A 24,425-nucleotide genomic window follows, 5' to 3' on the forward strand; every position below is an offset into this window, starting at 1 on the left:
AAACAACATCTGTGTAAAGCTGTTGAAATGTGCCATTTCAACCACTGTTTCAAACACAAGGGATTTTATGTGACCATTTGTTACAACCTATAGTTTAACCATCTCAAAACTCATTCTAAACTGTTTACTTGCTCAAATAACATTTGATCTATTTTTTTAAATGTTTATTCATTTTTGAGAGACACAGACAGATCACGAGCAGGGGAGGGGCAGACAGAGAGGCAGCCACAGAATCAGAAGCAGGCTCCAGGCTCTGAGCTGCCAGCACAGAGCCCTACACAGGGCTTGAACTCACAAACCTTGAAATCATGACCTGAGCCAAAGTCAGATGCTTAACCGAATGAGCCACCCAGGTGCCCCTTGATCTATTTTTTTAACTGAACATTGTGTTGCTAAACTGAAACAAACAAACAAAAAGACAAGAGTATCAGGCATAGTGATTAAAACTTTCTTTCATTGTAAGACAAGGCAGAGGTGAGAGAGCTAGACCATCTCCCACACTGAAGGCACAAAGACAGGAAGATGGAATCTCCGAGAATTTCCAAAATAGTAATTGATATATCTTGCCCATTTTTGAAAATTGAGAATTTTCAAAAAGCTATTAAATATGAATTCATATATTTATTTCTCATTTGTGGAACACATGGAAACAGCTTCTTTGATAATATAAGAAAGGAAAAAGCAAAAAAAATGAATTTCTAAAAGTCATAAATATTAGTGATAGCTTTTTCTCAACAGTTTGGAAATTTGGATTTCTAATAGGGAAAAAAACATGACCTGAAATAATTTAAGACAAAGTCCATTTTGGGGGTGCCTGGATAGATCCATCGGTTAAGTCCAACTTTTGGGTTCAGCTCAGGTCATGATCTCATGGTTCATGAGATAGAGCCATGCATCGGGTTCTGCGCTGACAGTACAGAGCCTACTTAGGATTCTTTCTCTCCCTCTCTCTCTGCCCCTCCCCCACTCACACTCTTTCTCTCTCAAAAATAAACATTAAAAAAAAAAAAAGGCAAAGTCCATTTTCACTTCTTATCATCAACCAAAGGAGTGTTCTCTAGGATCACAAGTGCATTCTGATTTATGATGGAAACAATAGATTAGCAATAATAATGTTACCAATTAGTAAAATCAACCCTAAGCCAATACTTCACTAAATGCTTTATATTAATAATCCCATTTAATTTAATTCTCTCTTTACATATGAAGAAACATGCTCATGAGGGTCACAGCAGCAGAGGGAACACAACGTGCCGGTAAAGCCATCTTTTTGGTTTCTTTAAGATGTGTAGTCAGCCTAGTAGTGTAATTTTATGGCTGACACAGGCAGTAACAACCAATGAGGAGAAAGAAAGAAGGCTCGAATCTAATAGGCAGGATGGCCACTCTTCAAAGAGTAGCATGATCATGGCCAACCATGTGTCACATTTTATAAGATCTCCAGGTCAGCAAGAAACAACTGATACTGGGGAAACGCCGGGAAGTGAAAATTTCCCACAATTCCCTTATTTACATTCCCTCCTTCTTCTTCGATTAGGGCACTTGGGATTGCTTTCAGACAAACTGTCCATGAGGTCTAGGCCATTCAGTCCTTCACTCACTCCAGTGGGACTATCTGTTCACCTTCTTTCCACCACTTATATAACCCACTATCTATAACCCACTTCCTCCAGGACCCAGCTCTCAGCTTCCAAAAAGCCCCCTCTGACCTGCTATTTCCCCTGCTGAGCCCTCTTCACTTCCCTCTTTCATCCCGGTGCTTGGAATCTTGCTTCCCCAACCACAACTAAGTTCTTCAAGGACCAAAATTCTACTTCTATTTCTTCTGTCACTCCAGGTACCTGCTAAATTAATGGACCAATAATAATTTTATTCTCATTCTGGTTGGAGATGTGGAGTGCAGAGGCTCTGACTTTCAAACCACACTAATCTATTAGGATACCCATGACTCAGGGACTCACTATACTGCTTAATGTATTATTCAGTTTATTGATTATATTTTCCATCTGTAATAAATGTGTCCTCTTCCAAAAAAATCTCTCCGTAAGAATAAGATAACTCCACTTAAAACCTGCCATTGGTTTCTGTGAGCTACTTAAGCACTTCCTTTTTATTATGAGCTCAGAGCAGGAGTCCATCAAAATTCTTATCTATGAATGAAAGTTCCTAACTGTATCACTCTGGATTTTGACATGTCTCACTAAGTAATCCTTCCTACCCATCTGTATTCATTTGGCTAACCTATGCTGTGATATCAAATAAACCCTGATTTCTTGGTGGTTTGTAATGTAAATTTAGGTTTTGCTCATACAAGTCCTTGTTTTGGAGAGCAAAGTTCTCCTGTACCCAGTCACCATGGCAGTGGAAGAGGGCAGATGGAGGAGGGATGATTGCCCCCACATAAGAGTGACTCATGTCTCTTCTGCTGAATAATCCATTGGTCAGAACTGGTCACATGGTCCCAACCCACTTACAAGGCAATATGGAAAATGACGAGAAGTACCCAGACATTAAGTAAGCATTTATTAACTGTCTATGTCACACCATCCTTCAAGGCCCAACTTAAACGTTTTCTCTTCCACAAAGTTCCTTCTGATCTTACTCAAATTCCCAACATCCCATAGGCCCACATCCATGCCTTTCATAGTTTATAGTCTCTGCCACAGGTGGAGTGTGCTTGTTGTTCCACACTTTCCAAACCACAAGCTCCTTGAAGTAGGGGGGCTATGTCATATTCAGCTCTTTAAGGCCCCTTTTATAAACCCAGCACAGCTCACGAATCTTTGCTGAGTTCACAAGAATCAAATAGGGACCGAGCAGTATGGAAATCCAAATGCACCTTTGAGAAAACAGAGGGAAAAAAGGAACAGAACAGTTTATTGAAATTCAGAAGCAAAAGCCCCTCTTCAGAAAATCCTTCCTCATTTCCTCACGTTTCGTGGGCACAGCAAGATGGCATCATTTGAAAACACTGGCCATGACTGAACGATATATTAAAAATTTCTTTTATATTGGCAGCTTAAAAAAAAATGTTCCTTTGAACAGTCTCAGCAAGGCAAAGCTCTCTCTCCCAACACTTCTTTAAAAGTTAGAAGGCAGCTTTCTGCCCATTCCAAATCGCCAGAAGTAAAGTATCAAGTCATAAATGCCCCCCAGTGACTGACTGGGCTAGCTGGTGTGGGGTTTTTCCCTTCTACTTTGCAGAAAGAAAAGACAGTAAAACTTCCTTCAGTGAGCTGCCAAGGTGCTCCCAGGCCATTGTGCAGAATCATTGTCAGGTTAAATTAGGGAGTACAGACTCCATGAGTGTAAAAAAATCAATACTTGATGGAAGATTGCTCCCCGGAAAATCTGTTTTGATTCCAGGATTAATTCACAACCAAAGGCTTCTGCAAAATGACATGCCATTAGTCAGAAAATGAACACATTCTATCCTTGAAATTGGATGGAAATATGTCAGCTGATTGACCCATTCATTCTCCTCACTCTCTGGGCAGAAAGAGTGGGTGTGGTAGCAATGTGAATTAGTGCCCCAAACCTGGTCCATTTTCAAAACAGGGTAAAAAAATATATTTTTTTTAAAGTCCAGTGTGAATTGGGAGTAGTCTCCAGGCCATTGTTGGAGAGCTATTGCAAATGTGTTTCGTCAAGGCAAATGCATTTGTCTGGAAGGCCCAACTCTCCTGAGTTTTCTAAGTCTCAGAATAAACCCTACTAAGAATCTTAAAATAAAACAAAGATTTTCCCCCAAAAGCAGTGACCTGCAATATTAATGACAATGTAATGTCTTTGTCACATACAAAGTAACAGTCCTCCCTCTCCTGTCTGTCAGGTTTCTTCAGCTAAAAACTTTTGCAAGAGGCAAGTTCCAACTCTTCATTTGTGCTAATGTCTTTGGTCTTCAGGGCCTTTCCTGACTTGTGCAGTTAAATCTGCGGCAGGGATGAATTTCATTCCATAGACTCGAATACACATAGATATCACTCGCTTTATTTCCCTCCCATAAAATTAAATCTGATTCCAAGGCCATCAGCATTAGAAATGTCTCTCCGTGCCCAGGGTGATGAAAGGCTCCAGGAGCTTTGACAGAATAAAGGTGCAGGGACACCCTTCTGTTCCTCTGTCCATACGGATCACCACAGAGAGCCTCAGAGTCCTCGAAAGCAGGTGGTTCTATTTCACTTAGAGACAGAAAACCTTGCCAACCTTGGAGTTCCAAGGCTGACCATCAGGATTCCCAATCCTCCCAGCTTTCTGCCATCTTCCCTACAAGACACCCACCTCTCTCCTCCCCCTTGAGCGCCCTCCATCAGCTCATCGCTGCAAAACCAACAGAAAGACAAGGGGTTGCTTTCAAACAACCAAGCTTTCCATTCTGCTTGGCTAGGTTTTTGGAATGGGACAGGAAAAATTAAAGGAAGGCGAAGCCCACTGAGGATGTCAGTAATGCCGGCATTCACAGACACACCTTGAAGGACTGATGGTGTCCGTGGCATCTCCACCAAAGCTCCGTGCCCCTGCCCCTGCCCCTGCCCACGACACAGGCTCATCTCCCAGGGCAAAAGGACATTTTCATCTGCTTGCTGATGTACCCTGGGCCCGCACTGTGGCCGCTAACGGTGTCAAACATGCTGAATGTGTGGAACAGGATGGGGGTCATGACATTAGATGTTTGTATTCATTTTGCTGGGAGAGGAATCACCAAGGTGAAGCTCACCTCCTTCTTTGAACGCCTTTCCCTGCAGAAACCAAAGACAAAGGCGGCAGCCACACAGCTAACAACCAGGCAGCAGAAACAGTCCCGGCAGGGGAGGACCTCGGGGCTCAGCCTCATCACCCATGGTGACTCCATTAGAATCCTCTTATTCAGAAGTAGGGAGAGATGGCGGGAGGCTGTCTTGCAACCCGCATTTAAAAAAAAAGAAAAGCTTCAAAACTGCTGTGCTGTCTCCGGTCCTCCAGATGCTCCTGAGAGCGCCGTGTTATTCCAGCCTAACAGCTCGCTCTCCGGACGACAGTCCGTGTTGACAATACTCACTGTTCAGAGAAAAAGAGGACCTCTGAGAATCAAACAGATGCTAGCACCCAATGGATGGCACACGGCCCGCAGTCCCACATAAGGCATCTGATTTCCATATTTCAATTTGCTACAGCAGCCAGAGCCCTTGAGGCCCCCAAATTAGTGACCCCGGGTACAATTATGATAGCATGAATCTGCACTTTTTAAAAAGGTGTGGATGATTCTACAGCTGAATAAATAAACTAGATGACTAAGCAAAGCTACGTGAGAACGTTTCCCCACCCCTGCCTTGCAACTGGGAAGAGGGAAGTCACATTAAACACCAACGTGTTCTAATAGCACATAGTAACCGTGTTTATTCTTGTGCGCGGTTACACGTATGCTAGGACTAACACAAAATAAATATAAGACTTCTGAGCAAATGAAAAGAGAACCCTCGATATCTAGCCCCTCTGGATGTGAGAGAACAGTTACAACGGAAGTGAAGACCATAGTCTCTGAAATCTTTCCCCAAGCAAATGAAGATTGAAGAAGTTGGCATCGTAACTTATTATACCAAAGTATTTTCGTTTTCATACAGGATCCTCAATACCAGGGCTCAGAAAGTCTCTCTTTTAGGGACGCTTGAGTGGCTCAGTCAGGCATGTCTGACTCTTGGTTTCAGCTCAGGTCCTGATCTTGCGGTTCATGAGTTCAAGCCCCACATTGGGCTCCATTCTGACAGCGAGGGTCCGGCTTGAGATTCTTTCTCCCTCTCTCTGCCCCTTCCCTGCTTTCTTGCTCTCTCACTCTCTCTTTCTCTCTGTCAAAATAAATAAACTTAAGAGTCTCTCTTTTATTTCTACTCCAGAACATCACCTTCCCACATTCTAGAAACATAGCTAGCCCTATCACAGCAAAATGTAAGACTAAATAAAGAATCTGAAAACTTAAATTCTTCAGTCAGACCATCCACTGGCTCCAGAATTCGAAAGTCTTCTACAACATACAGGACTTCTATGAACAACAGGTGATTGGGAAGATTTTTTAGACCATGGTCTCAGAGCTCCTGGTATTCCCTTCTGCAAACACACTGACGATGTGGTATTTGTATATGCATTGAGGGAGAGGTGTTTGAAGTAAGTCCTGTGGGGTCTCCAATGTGGTCAATCTTGAAAAGTAAATGGTTACTTAAAACAATGATTATATCCCCTCTGACTTTGTCAGCTCTAAGGTAACTTGATGCCAAACTTCTCGGTTGACTAGTAATGTTTGCGGACAGCCTAAATAACAGTGCTTACACATATGCTTTGTTTCTATTAAACCAAACCAGTCTCAAAAAAACGTCAAAAGGGAAAGAAGATATTCAAGATATATCTGCAACTAATTCAAAAGAGTCTCCTCAATCACTCTAAAAGGAATGAATTCTTTCCAAAGTATATAGTGAGAATGTGCAAGTTTTAGGACTCACAAGGTGAAAGGATGTGTCTTCAGAAAGTCCTTGCCCACTCTTGAGTAATGAATGTCCCAATATGTCCTATGGAAAAGTCACGGATTTATTTGAATCATTTTCTGGTCTGGAGTTTCATGTTAAGCACTGTTGTATAATGGGTTACAAAGGTGTAAGCTCTAAAAGGGGAGAACAGGAAGAACAGCACAAAGCCAAAACTCCATGAGGAGAACCCATCGACCCACCCACCTTTCCTTTGCTGGCCACACTCAGATAGCCGGGGATCATGGAGGCCACCAGAGAGCTACCACAGAGCCCACTGTGCATGCACCAGCCAGTCCACACAAGACACACAGACACATAGACACACAGACACACACACACACACACACACACACACACACACACCACTCTATGATGCTTTCTCAGCTGTGGAAACCAGTCACACACTGACATCAGAACTGAATTCCACATTGTCCCAATCCTGGCACATCACTCCAACCTCTATTTTGACTCAGAGAGTTCTACCTCTTCTAATTCACTCAGCTCCTTTCCCTTTGCCAGTGTTCTTTCCCTTCCCTCCATCTCAATAGCACCAGGCACACTGACATACACTGTTCCTTGAGGCCTTTGCTGGAAGTGGAAGCATGAAGCACTAGGGAGGCTTAATGTTTGGAATCAAACTGAGCTGGGATCAAGATCTGATTGGGAGACCCCTGGAAGAGTTACCTAAGCGTGCTTAGCTTAACTTTCTGGCCCGTGAGCCATCTGAGACGTCTTGATTCAAAAGGATGGACTTGAATGCTGCTTCACGGTGGATGCTCAGGACATCCTAACCCCCCACCCCCTGCACTTTGAGCCCTTCTCCACATCCTCCCAACCATACGGTGAGCTCCTGAAATGGAGTGACTACTTCTCTCATTGGGCACTTCTAAGGGAGCATGGTGTGAGTTGAAGTGAATGATAATGCATTCAAATCCAAGCTCTCCTGCCCACCCGCCATTCCTTTCCCTACCTGTGAAAGTTTGAACAAGTTATTGGGTCTCTTAAGTCCCAACTTCCTCAACAAGCGAGGTTGAAATAATAGTCATCTCACAGGGCTGATGTGACCACCAATGACATATAAGTACCTAGCACATTACAGGTGCTTGATAGGTGTTCCATAAAAGAATCACCTTTTTCCTAATAAATGTTCTTTGATTTTGATAGGCTATGTCTAGGTAATGCTTCTGTCTGCTCCTCAGTACAGAGAGGGATGGGATTTGGTCTTCCAGTCTTGGGCCAAAACTTCTTCCAAAACATCATCTCTCTTCATTCATTGAACACTGAAGCTTCCCGACCCAGAAGAGAGCAACTTGACAGTGTATACAACAGTCCAAACCAAATGGCTAGAGCAATTCATTGAGTCAAGAAACAGTTAATTTCAGGATTTAGCATGAATCTCCATTTTTCACTTTCTCTTCTCCCGAGACTCATCGTCTTTAGAGGACGCAACAAGGAAGGAAAAAACTTTCCAGAAAGATCATTCATCTATTCATCATGCTAGGCACTGAGAAAGATGTCGAGATTTATTTAAAAGGCAAAGAAGGCTGGATTATGAAATCCCATAAAGAAAACCTTGAGTAAGATCTTACCACCAAACCAAAGTTCCCTGAAGAAGCCAGGACAGCAAAACTTTGAACAATGATCGGATTTCAGTTTTGAAGTTCATTTAGGCATTTCTTAAAAGAATTAGTTTGTGGGCTCTTCCACTTTGTCTAATAAAGGACAATGAACTTTATGTGACTTTCCATCAGACTTTGCAGATGTCATTCACAGGAGTTAATGACTTCTTTTCTCTTCAATTCCACCTCGCAAGAGAAAACAGAGCTGCATTGGAGTTTTCCTATAGCAGGGTGACTGGTCAATACCTTGCTACTTGCTCTGTCAATGCCATCAAAATATTGTTTAATAATTTAGGAACAACATGTAATTTTCTTCCCTAGCAAGAGCAAATTAGGCACTTACTAAATAATTGACAAAAAACACTTAATTCTAGGGATGTCTTGAGGATTTGCTGTTATTCAAAAAGAGTTTAGAATAAAATTTTCCTTCAACTGTTCAACATGTTACTCTTATTTTCATGTCTGGTCATGAAAACTATATCAGAGTTTGGCCCCCCTCCCACCCACACACACACCCTGATTTCTTTACCCGAAAGTGGTCTACAATATCTGTAGAGGGTGTGTATGTGCTGCCTATGGTCAAGATCACTGGGAAAAAGTGGGCTGGGGCTTGAATGAGGTTAGACAAAGCCCCTCTTCTTTAGGCCTATCCCAACCAGGGTCACCGATGCAAGATACCAAGAAGTTTTGATCCTTAGAGCTTTAATCTCAACTAATGAGATGCTGTTATCAAGGCCACTCAGGCTTGGAATCCCTTTCTCCTGGCCATCTGCCAAAGCAGGAGCTTCCTCATCATTGGGCTGTCAGGCGGAGATCTATCCACGCAGTCAAGCTCTCTCTTGAATATCCCATTTGCAGGACTCTGAGGCATCTCACTTAACTACTGAAATGCCCTGAGTAGACTCACAATTCATAGGACAGCATATTAACCTATAACTTTGTCAGTTAAAATGGTAGGAAAAGAATAGTACCAGGTGTCCTGTTCCTATTTCAACAGTCACTTTCCACAATGTTCTCTTCTCAGTGTACTCTCCCAAAAGGACAAGTCTTGGAATAATGTTTTAAATTAATCAAACAAGAGGGTTCCCTTTCCCTCCTCCTTCCCCTGCCCCATTTTCTCTTTCTAGTATTTCCCCATTGGCCTAATATCAAGGGAATGGAGGAGAGCGCCAGCCCATCTCTCTGATACCACCCTCTCCCCACCTGACTCCTGACCATCACAGCTTCTCTAGGAGTTGACATTTTCTTCAATGCCCATCATGTGCTGAGCACTGTTCTGGCCCCATGAGCAGCATGAGTGAGGGGTTGCTCAGAATCCTCAAACCCTGGTTCAGTTATAGCGACCCAAAATTTATCTGGGTTATTCCAGGCACTTCCTTTATGGATGGTGATACACACAACCAGAATTTCAGCAGAGGATGATGGCCTACCAATGCCTAGCTCTTGGTTGGGCAATCCAGGCTACTTTTTCTATAGGGTGTCATGACCAAATACACACATTACAGCAATCGAGATAACTAAAGAGTAGTTTAACATTTTCTTGAATCTCTCAAGGAAAATTAACACTCAATAGCACTTCTTTAAAAGTCCTGTTCTTTTTTCCTCTTATTCTCACACATCCTATGCCCTTTGAAAGCACTCACTCTATACACCTCCTTGTCTCAACTCCAAAGTCTTCTTGGGACCTGCCCCCATGCATGCAGGCTTTGGCTTTGCTCCTTCCCCTTCCCTCCCAACCCCAGTCTGATCTCTTTCCACCCCATCACAAAAGCCTGTGAAGCTGGCTGGCAAAAAACAAAAAACAAAAACAGAAAACAGCATAGGGCAACAAATATAAAGCTTACATTCTAGTGAGGATATACAGAAAATAAATAAATGAGCAGTAAACAAAAACTACCAGATGCGGTGTGTTTTTTGATTAATATAGTGCCACAAAGAAAGGAGGAGATAGTAACGTGAAAAGAAGAGCTTGGGGTGAAGGGACCAGGGTCACATGGATTAGGAAGCCGGGAAAGACATTTCTGAAGATGTGTGGACTAAGCAACAAGAGAAAGCTGGTCTTGCAAACATCAGAGAGAAATGTTTTCCCAGAAAAGGCAATGGCTAGAGCAACATCCTGAAAGTGAAAATAAGCTTGTCATGATTGTCCTGGTGCAGCAGAGGCAGGGAGGGGTGCCGAAAACTAATTTATGGAACAGCTGCCTATTACCTCCCCCTGAAGCCTGAACACGGCTGAGGCGGAGTCCGCGGAAAAAGGGGACTGCAGTAGACCTGCAGACCAACACTCTCTTCCCCACCCTGTAGAGGGACTATCCTACCCAACCCACTGAACTCAGGTGGGGGTCACATGACTAGTTGGGGGCTGATGATGTGTGAAGCTTCCAGGCAAAAGCTTTTAGGGCCAAATTACACGTCATCAAATCCTTTCTCTCTCCCCCCTGCCAGGACACCAACAGTGTTCCAGGAAATGACAGCTCTCTTAGATGGTCCTGGAATGAGGGAGGCAATGATGAAGAGAAATTCCTTGGCCAACCCACTATGGCAGTAATACGAGCAAGAAGTGAACCTTTGTGGCTTGAATCACTGTATCGGGGGGTTATGTTACTACAGCATAATTTTGCCCAGCCTGATACAGAGTCCTTGGGAAATATCCTAAAACTACTCCAGTTTTAAATAAAAGCAGTTATCCACAGGCCCCTGGGTGGCTCAGTTGGTTAAGCGTCTGACTGTTGATTTCGGCTTAGGCCATGATCTCACAGTTCATGGGTTTGAGCCCCACGTTGGGCTCTGCGCTGAGAGTGTGGAGTCTGCTTGGGATTCTCTCTCTCTCCCTCTCTCTGCTCCTCCCCTACTCTCTCTCCCTCTTTCAAAAATAAATAAGCATTTTTTTAAAAAGTAGTTACCCAGGGGCGCCTGGGTGGCGCAGTCGGTTAAGCGTCCGACTTCAGCCAGGTCACGATCTCGCGGTCCGTGAGTTCGAGCCCCGCGTCAGGCTCTGGGCTGATGGCTCGGAGCCTGGAGCCTGTTTCTGATTCTGTGTCTCCCTCTCTCTCTGCCCCTCCCCCGTTCATGCTCGGTCTTTCTCTGTCCCAAAAATAAATAAAAAACGTTGAAAAAAAAAATTAAAAAAAAAAAAAGTAGTTACCCAACTGGCCTCCCAGAACATCTCCCAATACGCAGCCACGATATCTCTGAGAATTCCCAGGGGCTACTACATGTGGCTCATTGAGGAGAGTACCATGAGTTACTTTCCTTTCTCTCTTCCTCTGTGTCTCCCCCACTCCATTCAAGACTCCCTCTGTTATTCTGACAGCCCTCTGATGCCATCCCTGCCTGCGGAACTGTAGCTCTCTATTTCCACCACCACTTCCCACCAGGGTCTCTGTACTGGCTATTGTTTAGGATTTTGAGACACAGGTGAGAAGACTACCTCTCTTCTTTCTTTGTGTGTTACTCTGTTAGAAGAATCTGAGAACAGCATTACCTGTGTCTTAGGAATTTTAGTGGAGCTGGCTCTTGTGATTATTTATTTATTTGGAGGGAAAGAGAAAGTAGGGAAAGGGGTAGAGAGAGAAGAGAGAGAGAGAATCGCAAGCAGATTCCATGCTATCAGCACAGAGGCCAGTGTGGGGCTTGATCTCTCAAACTGTGAAATCGTGACCTGAGCCAAAATCAAGAGTCAGGCACTTAACTGGCTGAGCCACCCAGGCACCCCTCTTGTGGTTGTTATTTGTAGCTTCCCACCCTCCTTGCCCTTCATGGTACTGAGCCAGAAAGCAGAGCCAAGAGCCGGGCAGGAGGCCTGACTCAGATCTGCCCCACCCCCCAACAAAGGAAGTTTCATCCCTTCCAGAAGGCTTGTTAGTCCCTCCTACAAATAGTACTCTAGGAAGCCTACTCTGCTAGAGGAGAACCCCAAGAGGGGATGAGAACTCAGGCACCTAAGAGCTTAGGCTCCCAAATCTTCCACTATGGGAGCATATGGACCCAAAGACCCAGATGCTGTGCTCTGAAATCCATCATGGTGTTTGCCAAGGCCACACTTCCCTTGGGTGCTCCAGCCAACAACTTAGCACAGCAGCTAATTCCTAGGTAGGCCTCTCCTAGGAGATTCAGGGACCCCCTAAAGAACAGCTTTGGCTCAAGGGCACCCACAGAGCCGAGCTAAACTTCCCTTAGACTGCAAGGAGGTCTAGGACATTTGCATACAACCATTCCTCCTTCTCTTCTTCCCACAGGATCAGATTTTCCCTGTGGTCTGATGGCTCCCTCATCTTCAACCAGCTCCTTTTCCTGCCTTCTCTCTCACACGATTCCCATAGTAAGTCATCCTACTTTTAATCCTGTCTTGACATCTGCATCTCATCAGAACTCAGACTAATACACCCTGCTACACGACTAAATATTTAGTGACAGAAGTTGAATTTTCTATCAGGTAGGGGAAGCATAGCAATGTTGTGAGTTTGAAACTCTCCAACTAATTAAAAAAAAAAAAAAACAGCAATCATTATTCTGGAGAAACAGATACTGCAACTGGAAGAAAACCTTTAATAACAGAATAAATGTAGATTAAAACAATAGCAAGATACCCTTTTCCCCTTTCAAATGGGCAAAAATGAAAAAATATATATGTATATATCATTCAGCTGTGAATACAGGTGACTCTCCAAGGCCACTGCCCTTCACACAGAGACTCAAAAATCCAGGCATCATCATCTGGAACATAAAGCCTCAAAAAACAGCAGAAAAGGAAGAGAAAGCTGGAGGTTTTCACATCAGCAATTAAATGCTTTGGCTGGAAAATTACACAAGTCACTTTTATTCACAGTGCATTAGCCAGAATCAGTCACATGGACCCACCTACCGATAGGGAGGGAAATATCCATCTGTGTGCCCTAAAAGAAGAGAACTAGACCTGAGTGAGCATTAGACAACCCTATTAGAATATTTAGATTGTATTTTATGTAATGGTTTAAAGAAATTGCTTTTTCCCCAACTAAAATGTTCGTCCTTGATCTATACAATGGTCTTTATAATTTCTTCCTGATACTTTTATTCAGCCTCTTAGAATAGCATTTTTTTAAATTTTGATAAAGAGAGAGAGTATAAGAAGGGGAAGAGCAGAGAGAGAGGGAGAGAGAAAATCCTAAGCAGGCTCTGGGGTGTCAGTGCAGAGTCCTACGCGGGGCATGATCTCACAAACCGTGAGATTGTGACCTGAGCCAAAATCAAGAGTCAGACGCTTAACCAGCTGAGCCACCCAGGTGCCTTAGAATAGCATTTTATAGCAAAGATCCAAGTTTCCAGAATTTTGGAATAGCTACTCATCTTCTGAATTGATGGAGCCTAAAGAGATACATCAAAATTTAAGTCATTCTAAGCTTGAAACGGTAAAGAGACAACAGTGACTGTCACTGTTAATGTATGTTTTGGGTATTTTGGCTCTTTTAAACATGGAAATTAGCCCTCACTCCTGTGCTCCCCCAGAATCATCTAGGAACAGCCAGAGGAAAACCACAGGATTAAAAGCCTAAACCAGGAAGGGCAGGATCACCCACTGAATATCTGTAGGTCTTCTTGCTGTAGAATCCAACTAAGAGCTAAAGGCATTTTGATGGTCAGGCAAGTGTAGTAAGTGGTCAATTAAGCAACGTAACTAGGTCTCTATTCTCCTGATTTTGACTAGAACCTTTAGTATGCTGATAGACGTTATGAATTTCATAATGAGAACATTCTATGGAGCGTTTGTCACACTTCCTTGATCTTGGAAAAGTCTTGACATCTTGAGAAATCCTAACGTTTGGCATAACACGGCTGAGGAAAGCTGGCCCTGAAGAGAGTACTGTGGGACGCTGGTTCTCCTCCATATTCTTCCCCCACATGGCCTCAGTGGCGTCGTTAGCAGCATCACAGGCTATGAGCTAAAAGCCCACACAGGTTTTGTGATGGTAAATTGTCCTCCATGCTTCAGTTTTTCCTAGGTACCTGGCAAGCACCTCTCTCCCCTCAGTTCCCAGCTGGTTCGCCCAGGCTGGACCACATCCACGTCCACATAGGGATCACTGAGCTGACTTGTTCCACTCCACACCACTCATTCCGAAGGAGCTGACATGTGCTAGATGGTGCGTGTCTCTGGGCTGAGTCCCAGCCACGTCAATGACAGTCTCCTCAAAGCGAAACTCTCAGAGCTGATCTTGGATCAATGTTGCAAGATCACTTAACGTCAGGCTGAAGGTTAAAAGTAGGGTGTGCCCGTGGATAAATGGGCCATTTATGAGATCGATTCACAAAGAGATTCAAACATCCCAAACTTCAGATCCATACCCAAAGCCCACACACTACTCAGGTATCTATCACTCTCAGCCAGCTGATCATCTATTTCCATGGCAACAGTTTGGCAAACCTGGAGCGGTGCTGACAAGGAGCCATTGTCAGAGAGGTGACTCCTACAGAGAATATGTCTGAGAGAGAGAGCTGGACTTACCAGAACCCGAAGCTTCTCGGGAGAGTTTACAGTCTCTATTAACCACCACCTGTTTGCCTTCCAATCACTATCACTAAACAAATAAATTTGCCAGGACACGATACATACTTTTAAATTCGAATATAAATACCGGGCTACGTCCTTCATCTGTGTGCTTATCTAGGTTATAATCTTGTGTAAAGAGGATGCAGGCGTGGAGACCAGAGTCCTCATCGCTAACTTGGAAAGCTGGCCACCCCTCGACACCCCCGTTTCCTACTCTACAAAGCTGAGGGCCTTGCAAGCACTCCGGCCGCCTCACAGGGGCCACACATAAGAAGCACACTCATGTTTCACAAGTGTGTATGTGATTCCCCGGCCCCCAGGAGCTGTTCCAAACACAACGTTTTTATTTGTTTATAAAGCTTTACGAATGGGGGGAGACAATGCAGGTTAAATGGAAGGAAGATGCACGAAGTTTCTCTCTTCTACCTCTTATCCTACCCAGAAAAAAAAAAAAAAAAAAACCATATGAAATTACTAGCCTAACACAGAGTTGGAGCCATGTGCCCCTGCAAAGGCAGCTGGTGTGTGTAAAGTCATTTCTTAATGACACGGATCTAGCAGAGGGTGCCACAGTGGGGTGAGGGCCTGGAGACTCTTACCTTCTGGCTGCTGTAGGAGCTGCATAAAAGAATTGGTAATCTCCAAAAAGAAAGAAAAAGTTATAAAAATAAAGTTACCATTGCAAGAGGGCCGAATGAAATAGCCTAGGTAAACAGGCCTTTGAGTCTGGACAACAAGGACATGTCCGAGAGGAATGACCGATGCTACGCAGACCTGCTCCCCAACACGCAGGATTGCTATTACCCTCCTGCCCGCCCCCCCCCTCCGCCACACACACACACACGTGCACACACTCACTTGTGCTCACACTCATACACACATGCTTGCTCACACTCATGTTCACTTAGCCTCATACTCGCACACATTTGCTCGTACTCACACATCCAAGCACACACGTACTCACTCACTCCCACGTCCCACCCCTGCTTCCAACAGACCTGGGCAGGACAGACATCACACCAAGCCACGTTCAAAATAGTTTCAAAACCAAGTTCCAGACTCTTCCCTTGGAGTTGCTTGACATGGCTACATAAAACATCTTCCGTGCTATGGAAGTGCCTGGAGACACCAGAGCCTTCACATTTGGGCAATAGGTACCAACAATCCAGATGGTTCAGCTAATAGAGTCACAGCAGTAAGCCCTGTGTCCTACCAGGGACACCACGGTTACCAAGAGAGAAGTAACAGCCTCAGGGTGAAGCAAGGCTCTGGCTGTTTTCCACTAGGAAAACCTCCGTGGAGCTGAATGTTCTTCACTTCAGAAAATTGCTCAACAAAAACAAGTGAAGACGGGAGAGGAACAGAGGTGGGGAAGGGGAGCTGTTGGCCACAGAAAGGGTTAGAAAATCATCAAAGACAGCTGACACACAGAGGTAGAGACACGGAAGCCATTTATCTGCCTAGTAAGGAGGGACACCCATTACCCACCCATACCCAGTACTGCTGGAGGATGTGCCAACATTTTCTAGAGTTACAAAAGTAAAATTTCTGTAACTTTCATACTGTCTATCACGGCGGAAACTGGAAAGCTTGTGTGACGTCATACATCTTCACTTACTTTTTATTTTTTTTTTATTTTTTTTAACATTTATTTATTTTTGAGACAGAGAGAGACAGAGCATGAACGGGGGAGGGGCAGAGAGAGAGGGAGACACAGAATCAGAAGTAGGCTCCAGGCTCTGAGCCATCAGCCCAGAGCCCGACGCGGGGCTCAAACTCACGGACCGCGAGATCGTGACCTGGGCTGAAGTCGGACGTCTAACCGACTGAGCCACCCAGGCGCCCCTTCACTTACTTTTTAATTGAGGTATAGTTATAATAGGAAGTTAATTCACAAGTAGTATAGATGGGACATGATTCTCAAAAGGAGGAACAGGAATTAATAGTTAAGTCTCTCTTGCCACAGAGGCGTGAATGAATAGTGATGCATGCATCTTGCATGCCGACGTCACGCCTCACTTTACATTATTTTCCCTACCCTCGTTTCCTAAGCCCTGATCCTAATGGCTTTTCTAACACTGTATTTTGTATTTATTGTTGCTGGCCACATTTAAATTATTCTTAAAGGCTTGAACCATATTGCCTATACTTACTTGTGGCTTAAAACAGAATGCTCAATCCCTTCTGGTTAACCTTGGTTATATTCCAGAAGGGTACGGTGAGTGTCCATTCATGACACCACTAAGTCCGCTGCCAGAGGAAATATGACAGTGTTTCTCAAAGGACAGGTCCTGGACCAGCAGCCTGGGCGTCACCTGAGAACTTAACACAGATGCAAATTCTCAGCTGCCCCCTGCCCAGACCTAGTTCTTTGGTTTTCTATCTCTGCATAACAAATTACCACCAATGAAGCAGTTTCAAACCACACATGTGTGTTATCTCAGTTTTTTGTGGATTAGGAGGTAGGGTTAGCTGGGTCCCCCGATTCAGGGTCTCACCAGGCTAAAATCGAGGTGTTGTGAGGGGCTGTGATCTCACCTGAAGCTTGGAGTCCTTTTCCAAGTTCACTGATTGTTGGGAAGATTCAGTTCCTTGCCTTCTTGCTGGCCATCAGCTGGGGGCCATTCCAACTCGTAGAAGCTGTCTGCTATTCCCTGCCAGGCAGCCTTTTCCAGACACAGCAGTTTGCCTCCTCAAGGCAGCAGGAGATCTCCCTAGCTTTGAATCTCTCCAGTCTGCTGAGACAAAGTCATGGATAAGGTAATATCATGATGAGTGTCTCACCACCTTTGCCATATAACATAACCTAGTCAAGGGAGTGACATCTCACTATACTCACAGGCCCTGCCTAAACTGAAGGGCAGGGGTTTACACATGGGGTGCAAGCTGGAGGGCCCTCTCAGAACTCTACCTGCCTCACCATGGAATCAGAATCATCAATCTGAGATCCCAGATGGTTTCCCCATGCCTCCCCACTCTTCAGCATAAATTGAGAAATTTAAGGATTTGTGTCAAATGAATGCCTATTTAGTCCTTCAAAAGAAGCTTTCCTCCACGAAAATATTCAGCTACCTTGAGTTTCTCAGGTACATCCCACTCTACGTGGGAAATCAGACTCTTCATCCTGATGGCTGAAAGACCAGATCAACCAAGGGGTTAATTATACAGATCACTTTCCTGGCTCCTGTAGGCATAAAGGTTATAGATGGCCCCATATTTATGTAGCCATTGTTAAAAATTCAACGGCAGCATTTATTTCAATGAACTCCTTTGGCTATGTGTTCAACAAATGAACTAAGGGACTACATAAAACATTATCCTTATTAGTTCAAATTTTCTGACTCCTTAAAAGCTTCCCGTGACTGAAGGAAAAATGCATCTGTCATACATCCCCTGCCATTACAAATACATTCATTAAAATACAAATAGCACAATAGGGCACCTGGGTGGCTCGGTTGGTTAAGCGTCCAACTCTTTTTCTTTTTTAATTTTTGTTCATTTTTGAAAGACAGAGTATGAGTGGAGGAGGAGCAGAGAGAGAGGGAAACACAAAATCCAAAGCAGGCTCCAGGCTGTGAGCTGTCAGCACAGAGCCCAACGCGGGGCTTGAACCCACGAACTCTGAGATCATGACCAGAGCCAAAGTCGGACGCTTAACCGACTGAGCCACCCAGGCGCCCCAAGCATCCAACTCTTGATTTCGGCTCAGGTCATGATCTCACAGTTTACGGATTCCAGCACCACGTCGGGCTCTGTGCTGACAGCTCAGAACTTGGAGCCTGCTTCGGATTCTGTGTCTCCCTCTCTCTCTGCCCCTCCCCGCTCATGCTCTGTCTCTCTCTCCCTCTCCAAAATAGATAAAACATTAAAACAAAATATGAACAGGGTGACAGTAAGTGAGCACTGGTGTTTGCACACACAGGCGCATTGAATATGGAGATTTTTTTAAAGATTTTTTTAATGTTTATTTATTTATATTTAGAGAGAGAGAGAGAGAGAGGCAAGCAGGGGAGGGGCAGAGAGACAGGGAGAGAGAGAATCCCAAGCAGGCTCCATGCACTGTCAGCACAGAGCCTGATGTGGGGCTCGATCTCACCAAATGTGAGATCAAGACCTGAGCTGAAACCAAGAGTCAGATGCTTAATGACTGAGCCACCCCAGGCGCCCCGAATGTGGACACTTTTTTTTTTTTTCAACGTTTATTTATTTTTGGGACAGAGAGAGACAGAGCATGAACGGGCGAGGGGCAGAGAGAGAGGGAGACACAGAATCGGAAACAGGCTCCAGGTTCTGAGCCATCAGCCCAGAGCCTGACGCAGGGCTCGAACTCACGGACCGCGAGATCGTGACCTGGCTGAAGTCGGACGCTTAACCGACTGCGCCACCCAGGCGCCCCGACACTTTTTTAATAACACATTATGTTTAAGACTTTACAGGTTGTTTTTAAATGTTTATTTATTTATTCTGAGGAAGAGAGAGAGAGTGAGCAGGGGAGGGGCAGAGAGAGAGGGAGAGAATCCCAAGTAGGCTCTGCACTGACAGCACGGAGCCTGATGCTGGGCCTGAACCCACCAACTGTGAGATCATGACCTGAGCCAAAACCAAGAGTCAGACCCTTAAACTACTGAGCCACCCAGGCGCCCTAAGACTTTATAGTTATTAACAGACCCGGATGGTGTATACAAACTATCAAAATGCCCCTTAGATGGTAATCAATGTCTTAAATGTTTTCTGAGAACCTTCTAATCCTGAGCGCACACTGCTGCTGGGCACTGTCTGCGGAGAGGAGCTGGGGCCTCTGCCCTGTTGAAGTCCGAGTGGACAGGAAGGAGGCTGATGTTCCTGGGAGTCGTCGATAAGTCGCTGCCCAATTTCCAGCCCCAAATTTCGTCCCAGACCCAGGTGGTTTTATAGTACAATACTAATCCACATTAGTTTCATACTAATTCATATTCGATGCCACATCTTTCCCACAATCTCCTCAGGGAAGAGAGCTCAGAGTTTACTGACAGACAAGGAAGTCATCTCTGAAAGGAGAATAAAAGATGCTCTTTTCAACACCGTCTGCAGTGGCTTCGCCCAGACACCACACAAGCCTGGGTGGCAGCATCTTTCCCGGCTGACCGGGTGGCGTGCCTGTGCCCACGCCATGGTTATTGAGCCGCGTGCACTTAGAGAAGGTGGCTGGTGGTACCCACCTCTGGAGAACGCACACAGGGTGCTGTCACTGCCCTGTCGCCTGGTATAATGGCATCTTTTTGTAATCACCAGATAGTAAGTTGTGTCAACAGAAGCCATTGTGCAAAAGAGTGAAAGGGCTCACTCTGCTAAAAATAACAGCCTGAGGCATCACCAGGAGAGAAGTGTCTCTGCCTATTGTCCCGATGGTTAGGATAGGGTCCCCCCCACCCCCCGCCGTCCTACTGTTTGTCCTCGAAAATGCACTCTGAGAGGAGACCCACAGGCTCCTGTCTATAAGGCCTGGAGAGACGGGGACTCTTGTGGGGAGCAGAAGCACCGAACAACACCGGCCCCAGTGAGGTGGGGTTACACGAGCCAAACAGAGAATGGAACATCTTCCTCTTTATCAGAAAGGGAAGTACCAGTACGGACTAGGGAAGGGGAAACCTTACACTCATTTTGCCATGAGATATCGATACCCACAGAGATTGCACCACAGCAAATCATTCGTGCCAAGAATCATACTTTGGTTTCCAAATACTGAGTTCATTTTTCTTTTTTTTTCTTTAAGTGTATTTATTTATTTTGACAGAGAGAGACTACGAGCAAGAGAGGGGGAGAAAAAGAGAATCCCAAGCAGGCTCTGCATGGTCAGTGCGGAGCCCAACGCGGGGCTTGAACTCACGAACCATGAGATCATGACTGGATCTGAAATCAAGAGTCAGATGCTTAACCAACTGAGTCACCCAGGTGCCCCCTCAGTTTGTTTTTCTATATGATTTTCCCATCTTAAATCTTACCATAGTAACTAAACTTGGTGTGGTAATCATTTTGGAATACATGCATATATCAAATCGTTGTGTTGTACACCTTAAGCTTATACAATGCCATCTGTTAATTAAACTAATGGGGCGGAACTCTCTTAGACTTCAGCGTACCTGAGCACATGTTTATAGAATCCTTTTGAGGCCTTGAGTGAAAGATACCACAGAAGTGTGAAGTAATATATGTTTTCCTATAGGAGCACCTGGGTGGCTTAGTTGAGCATCCGACTTCAGCTCAGGTCATGGTCTCATGGTTCATGAGTTCAAGTCCCACATGGGGCTCGCTGCTGTCAGCACGGAGCCCACTTTGGATCCTCTCTGCCACTCCCCTGCTCATGCTCTCTCTTTCTCTCTCAAATGTACATAAAACATTTTTTAAAAATATGTTTTCCTATAGAATCATTGGTTGTCATTAGGAAGAGAAGTTTATCTTAATCCTATTTCTTACCTTAGAATCAACTCCTAAAAAAGCTAATAATATTCCTTCTCTGGTCCTACTGCTTCCAGAGGCTGAATTCAATTAGCAGCAAAATGTCTAAATCATGGTTCCAAAGAATGCTGAGATAAATGGAACCAATACAGAAGATCCAGGAGAAAACGCTGTTCTTTGTTGGCCAAGGAATGAGCTGCTGTCGGGGTTATACTAAGCAAAAAAATTAAAATTAAATTAAAGGGGCACCTGGGTGGCTCAGTTTGTTAAGCGTCGGACTCCGGCTCAGGTCATGATCTCACAGCTCGTGAGTTCGAGCCCTGCGTCGGGCTCTCTGCTGACAGCTCAGAGCCTGGAGCTTCCTTCCTCTCTCTCTGCCCTTCCCACACTTGTGTGTGCTCTCTCACTCTCTCTCTCTCTGTCTCTCTCTCTCAAAAATAAACATTTTTAAAAATTGAAAAAATAAAATTAAGTTAAAGATGCCGAGACAGGGCTCCCTTCCCACCACCTTCCCCTCTCCCTTGTCTCACAGAGGACCTTGAAACAAGGAGGAAGTGTGGTAGGGAGAGAAGAATAAGTCATTTCAAGTCAACAACTCTTCTCCTGGTGCTACTGTATTCAGGGTTCACCCCATGTGGGAGGTTCGATGCTCAGCCTCCCTCCTGAGAGCCAGAGAATAGCCTGAGCAGAAAATGACAGCATCTGCACACCGTATGTGGATACCAGGCCAGATAGGGCCAGACAAGCTGGTGAATTACTTGGTTCAAAAGTAATGTGCAAAGTAATGTCCCTTGGTGACACACACATTCCTTTAAGGAAGTGCCTGCCCATAACCACGCCGCAAGGATGCACGTCAACCAAGCCATCAGCAACATGTTTCTCTCTGGGTCTGCGCTTTTTGTGGACTAGACTTCAGAAAAGACAGCACTGATGGTGGAGATGTCAGATTTCCCTTCTTCCCCATCTCACCCCCAAAGTCACTTCCCACAGACCCTCCAGGACCTCCCAGGGCACCTTCTTTCTGTGCACCTGACTCCTTCCAGAATATTTGTCATTCTTTAACCTGGTAGCCTCTGTTTTTCAGGCTGCTGGCATTTCCATTTCCTTGTAGCACAGCTTTTTTACTTCACCGCCTGCTCTTCTCCTTTCTGGCCCCTCAAAAGCTCAATGGAAGGCACTTATTCCCATTTTTAAATCTACAGTCTCTGTTCTGAGATTTTATCCTCCTGGTAATGGCCCTAGCAAAAAACACTTCTGAGCACGTTGGGGACTCCTAGGAAAGGAGGGTTGCATGAAATAATAAAGCCCGAGCTGGTGGGAATTCTGATCCCGGTCACCCTGCCATGTGTGGGCACGGAGAGATGAAACTGCTTTTGCCTAGTCTGCTCCCGGGGGAAGGAGTTTCAGGGGACCTTATCTTCTTCTCTTGCTACCCTTGCCCAATCAACATTCCTGGGTACCTCCAATGGTGAGAGCAGGACTGAAGCCACTCCAAAAAGCAATTTCATGTGAGATTTGTTTTCATTTTCCTTTAGAAAAACTGTGAATATTTTTTGCCACTGGAGACCTCAGGAAAGCTACCATGTGCTCCGTAGCTTTAGGGAGCGTCAACTCTCCACGGAAGGGACCTAGACAATGTGATGGGGGGCAATCCTTAGCGTCAGCTGGTAATGGGACACAGTAGGGGCAACGCTTGCCCTTCTTTCCTTTAACCCACCGGTTAAACGAAGAGCATGGCCCTGGTCTCAGTCCCAGGTAAGAGCGCGGAGTAGTTCCAAGTTCAGTCCTCTAGCGCCACCTGGTGTTAACTTCTCTAATCACTCTTTATCCAATTCAACGAAAAATCCCTTTATAAATTTCTCTTTAAAAGTGCTAACTTCACAAAAGTCTGATGAACACAGCGCCAAGTTCATGTGTGTGGGTAACGCTCAGAGGAAAGGACGTTAGCATTGCTGTTCCCTTGGTGACTCAACAGGGCATGGCACCCGTAACCACTAGAGCAAGCTTGTTTTTCTTGTCATGGCTGTTATACCAAAAGAACTCAAAAGATGTGGGTTTAAGAGAATTTGTAGTGTCTATGATATAGTAGATCCTGAAAATTATCAATGAATTGCCTTTTATGAGCCACAAATAACAGTTACTTGAAAATCGAACAAATACAGTTTTATTATTAAAGAGATGGTGACTTGAGTAAGTAAAATCCTAAAGGCAAGCTTTCCCTAATTGAATTTTATCCCTAACAAAAGGTCTTTCAAAATATCAAGTTTGTTTCTTTCCTCAGTTGAGAATACCCCTGTAAAATAGGGATGTTAGTAGCCATCCTTCCCTGAGAAAAGACAATAAAGAAGCTCTGATAGTTTCAGAATTACCTCAGGGCCTTGATGTTATCAGTCTGAAAATAAAACATAAACACCTACTCCAAACTCAGGGTGTACCTTCAAGCTGATATACGGGTTTTATCATTGTACGTTTTCCTAAAATTGAGCGCATGCATGGCAAAACGCATATATTAAAGCCAGACTGCATTACACATGCAAATTTACTTTATAAGTGACTACATGTTTGCAAACTCTTGCATTTAACCCGCCCCCAAGGTCTCAAGGTCTGAAAGAAATTAATGAGGGCTCTGTCTATTTCATAATGAGAAATACATCATCTGAAAAAAAGTCCTCCAGGGGTATATTGTTCTGTACTGGAGGGGGCAAGCTAAGAAGGAATCGTCTAAACAAGAATGAATGTAATCCAAACAACTTTGGAGCACTTCCTGCCTGCCAGCACTGTTCTCGGTGTTTAACATGTGTCTCCCACGTAATCTTCCCCAAACCTGATGAGATGGATTCTTGTGATTCTTTGTCACAAATTAGCTCTTACACAATTGATGATAGAGAGTGGGGTTTGTAACACATGATGCCAGCCCACGCCTGATTCTTCCCAGCACGCTAATACCTTAAAGTGATCAGAGACAAACGTTCTCACAGTCAAAGAGGAGGCTTAGCAATAAATAGAGACTTTGAAAAAAAGGGGAGGAAGTATCAAACTGCCATTCTTTACTGCAAGTGAAGCCTGGTTTCCAGGCTTCAGAACCACTAGGTTTTCCACCATGTTGATCCGTTTGGGAATCATGCTAGTACTTTCATTATGATTGGTACTCTTTCATTAGCACTCTGATTACAGAATCCCGTAGGTTTTATTTGGGATGCCCATCAGCCCTGTTACTTTTAGTGCATGATTTTGCAAAACGTGGGTTTTTTAGGAATGCGTGAATGGCATACATCATCATTCCCATTTTACAGCTAACAGAACTGAGGCATCAAGCATTGAACTAACAGTCTTTCCAAAATCACACAG

At 44.5% G+C, this 24,425-nt stretch overlaps 1 protein-coding gene across 10 annotated transcripts in view; it reads right to left on the bottom strand.

The window, feature by feature from the left end:
• Positions 1-24,425, bottom strand: part of LOC147583347 (uncharacterized) — a 131,687-nt gene that overhangs the window by 56,022 nt on the left and 51,240 nt on the right. For 9 of the 10 annotated variants that reach the window (XR_015248126.1, XR_015248124.1, XR_015248123.1 and 6 more), the window contains one exon: positions 17,181-17,377. Coding sequence is in view for 3 of the 10 variants with exons in the window: in XM_086697007.1 (XP_086553133.1) it covers positions 17,290-17,377 (88 nt within the window). In the remaining 7 variants the exon portion in view is untranslated. Of the gene's footprint in view, positions 1-17,180; positions 17,381-24,425 lie in introns of all 10 variants that reach the window. The other variant, XR_015248122.1, reaches the window with a different exon arrangement.

This window comes from Puma concolor, chromosome A2 (assembly GCF_028749965.1).
Source record: "Puma concolor isolate L17-30 chromosome A2, mPumCon1.1.hap2, whole genome shotgun sequence".
In the NCBI taxonomy this organism is placed as follows: Eukaryota; Metazoa; Chordata; class Mammalia; order Carnivora; family Felidae; genus Puma; species Puma concolor.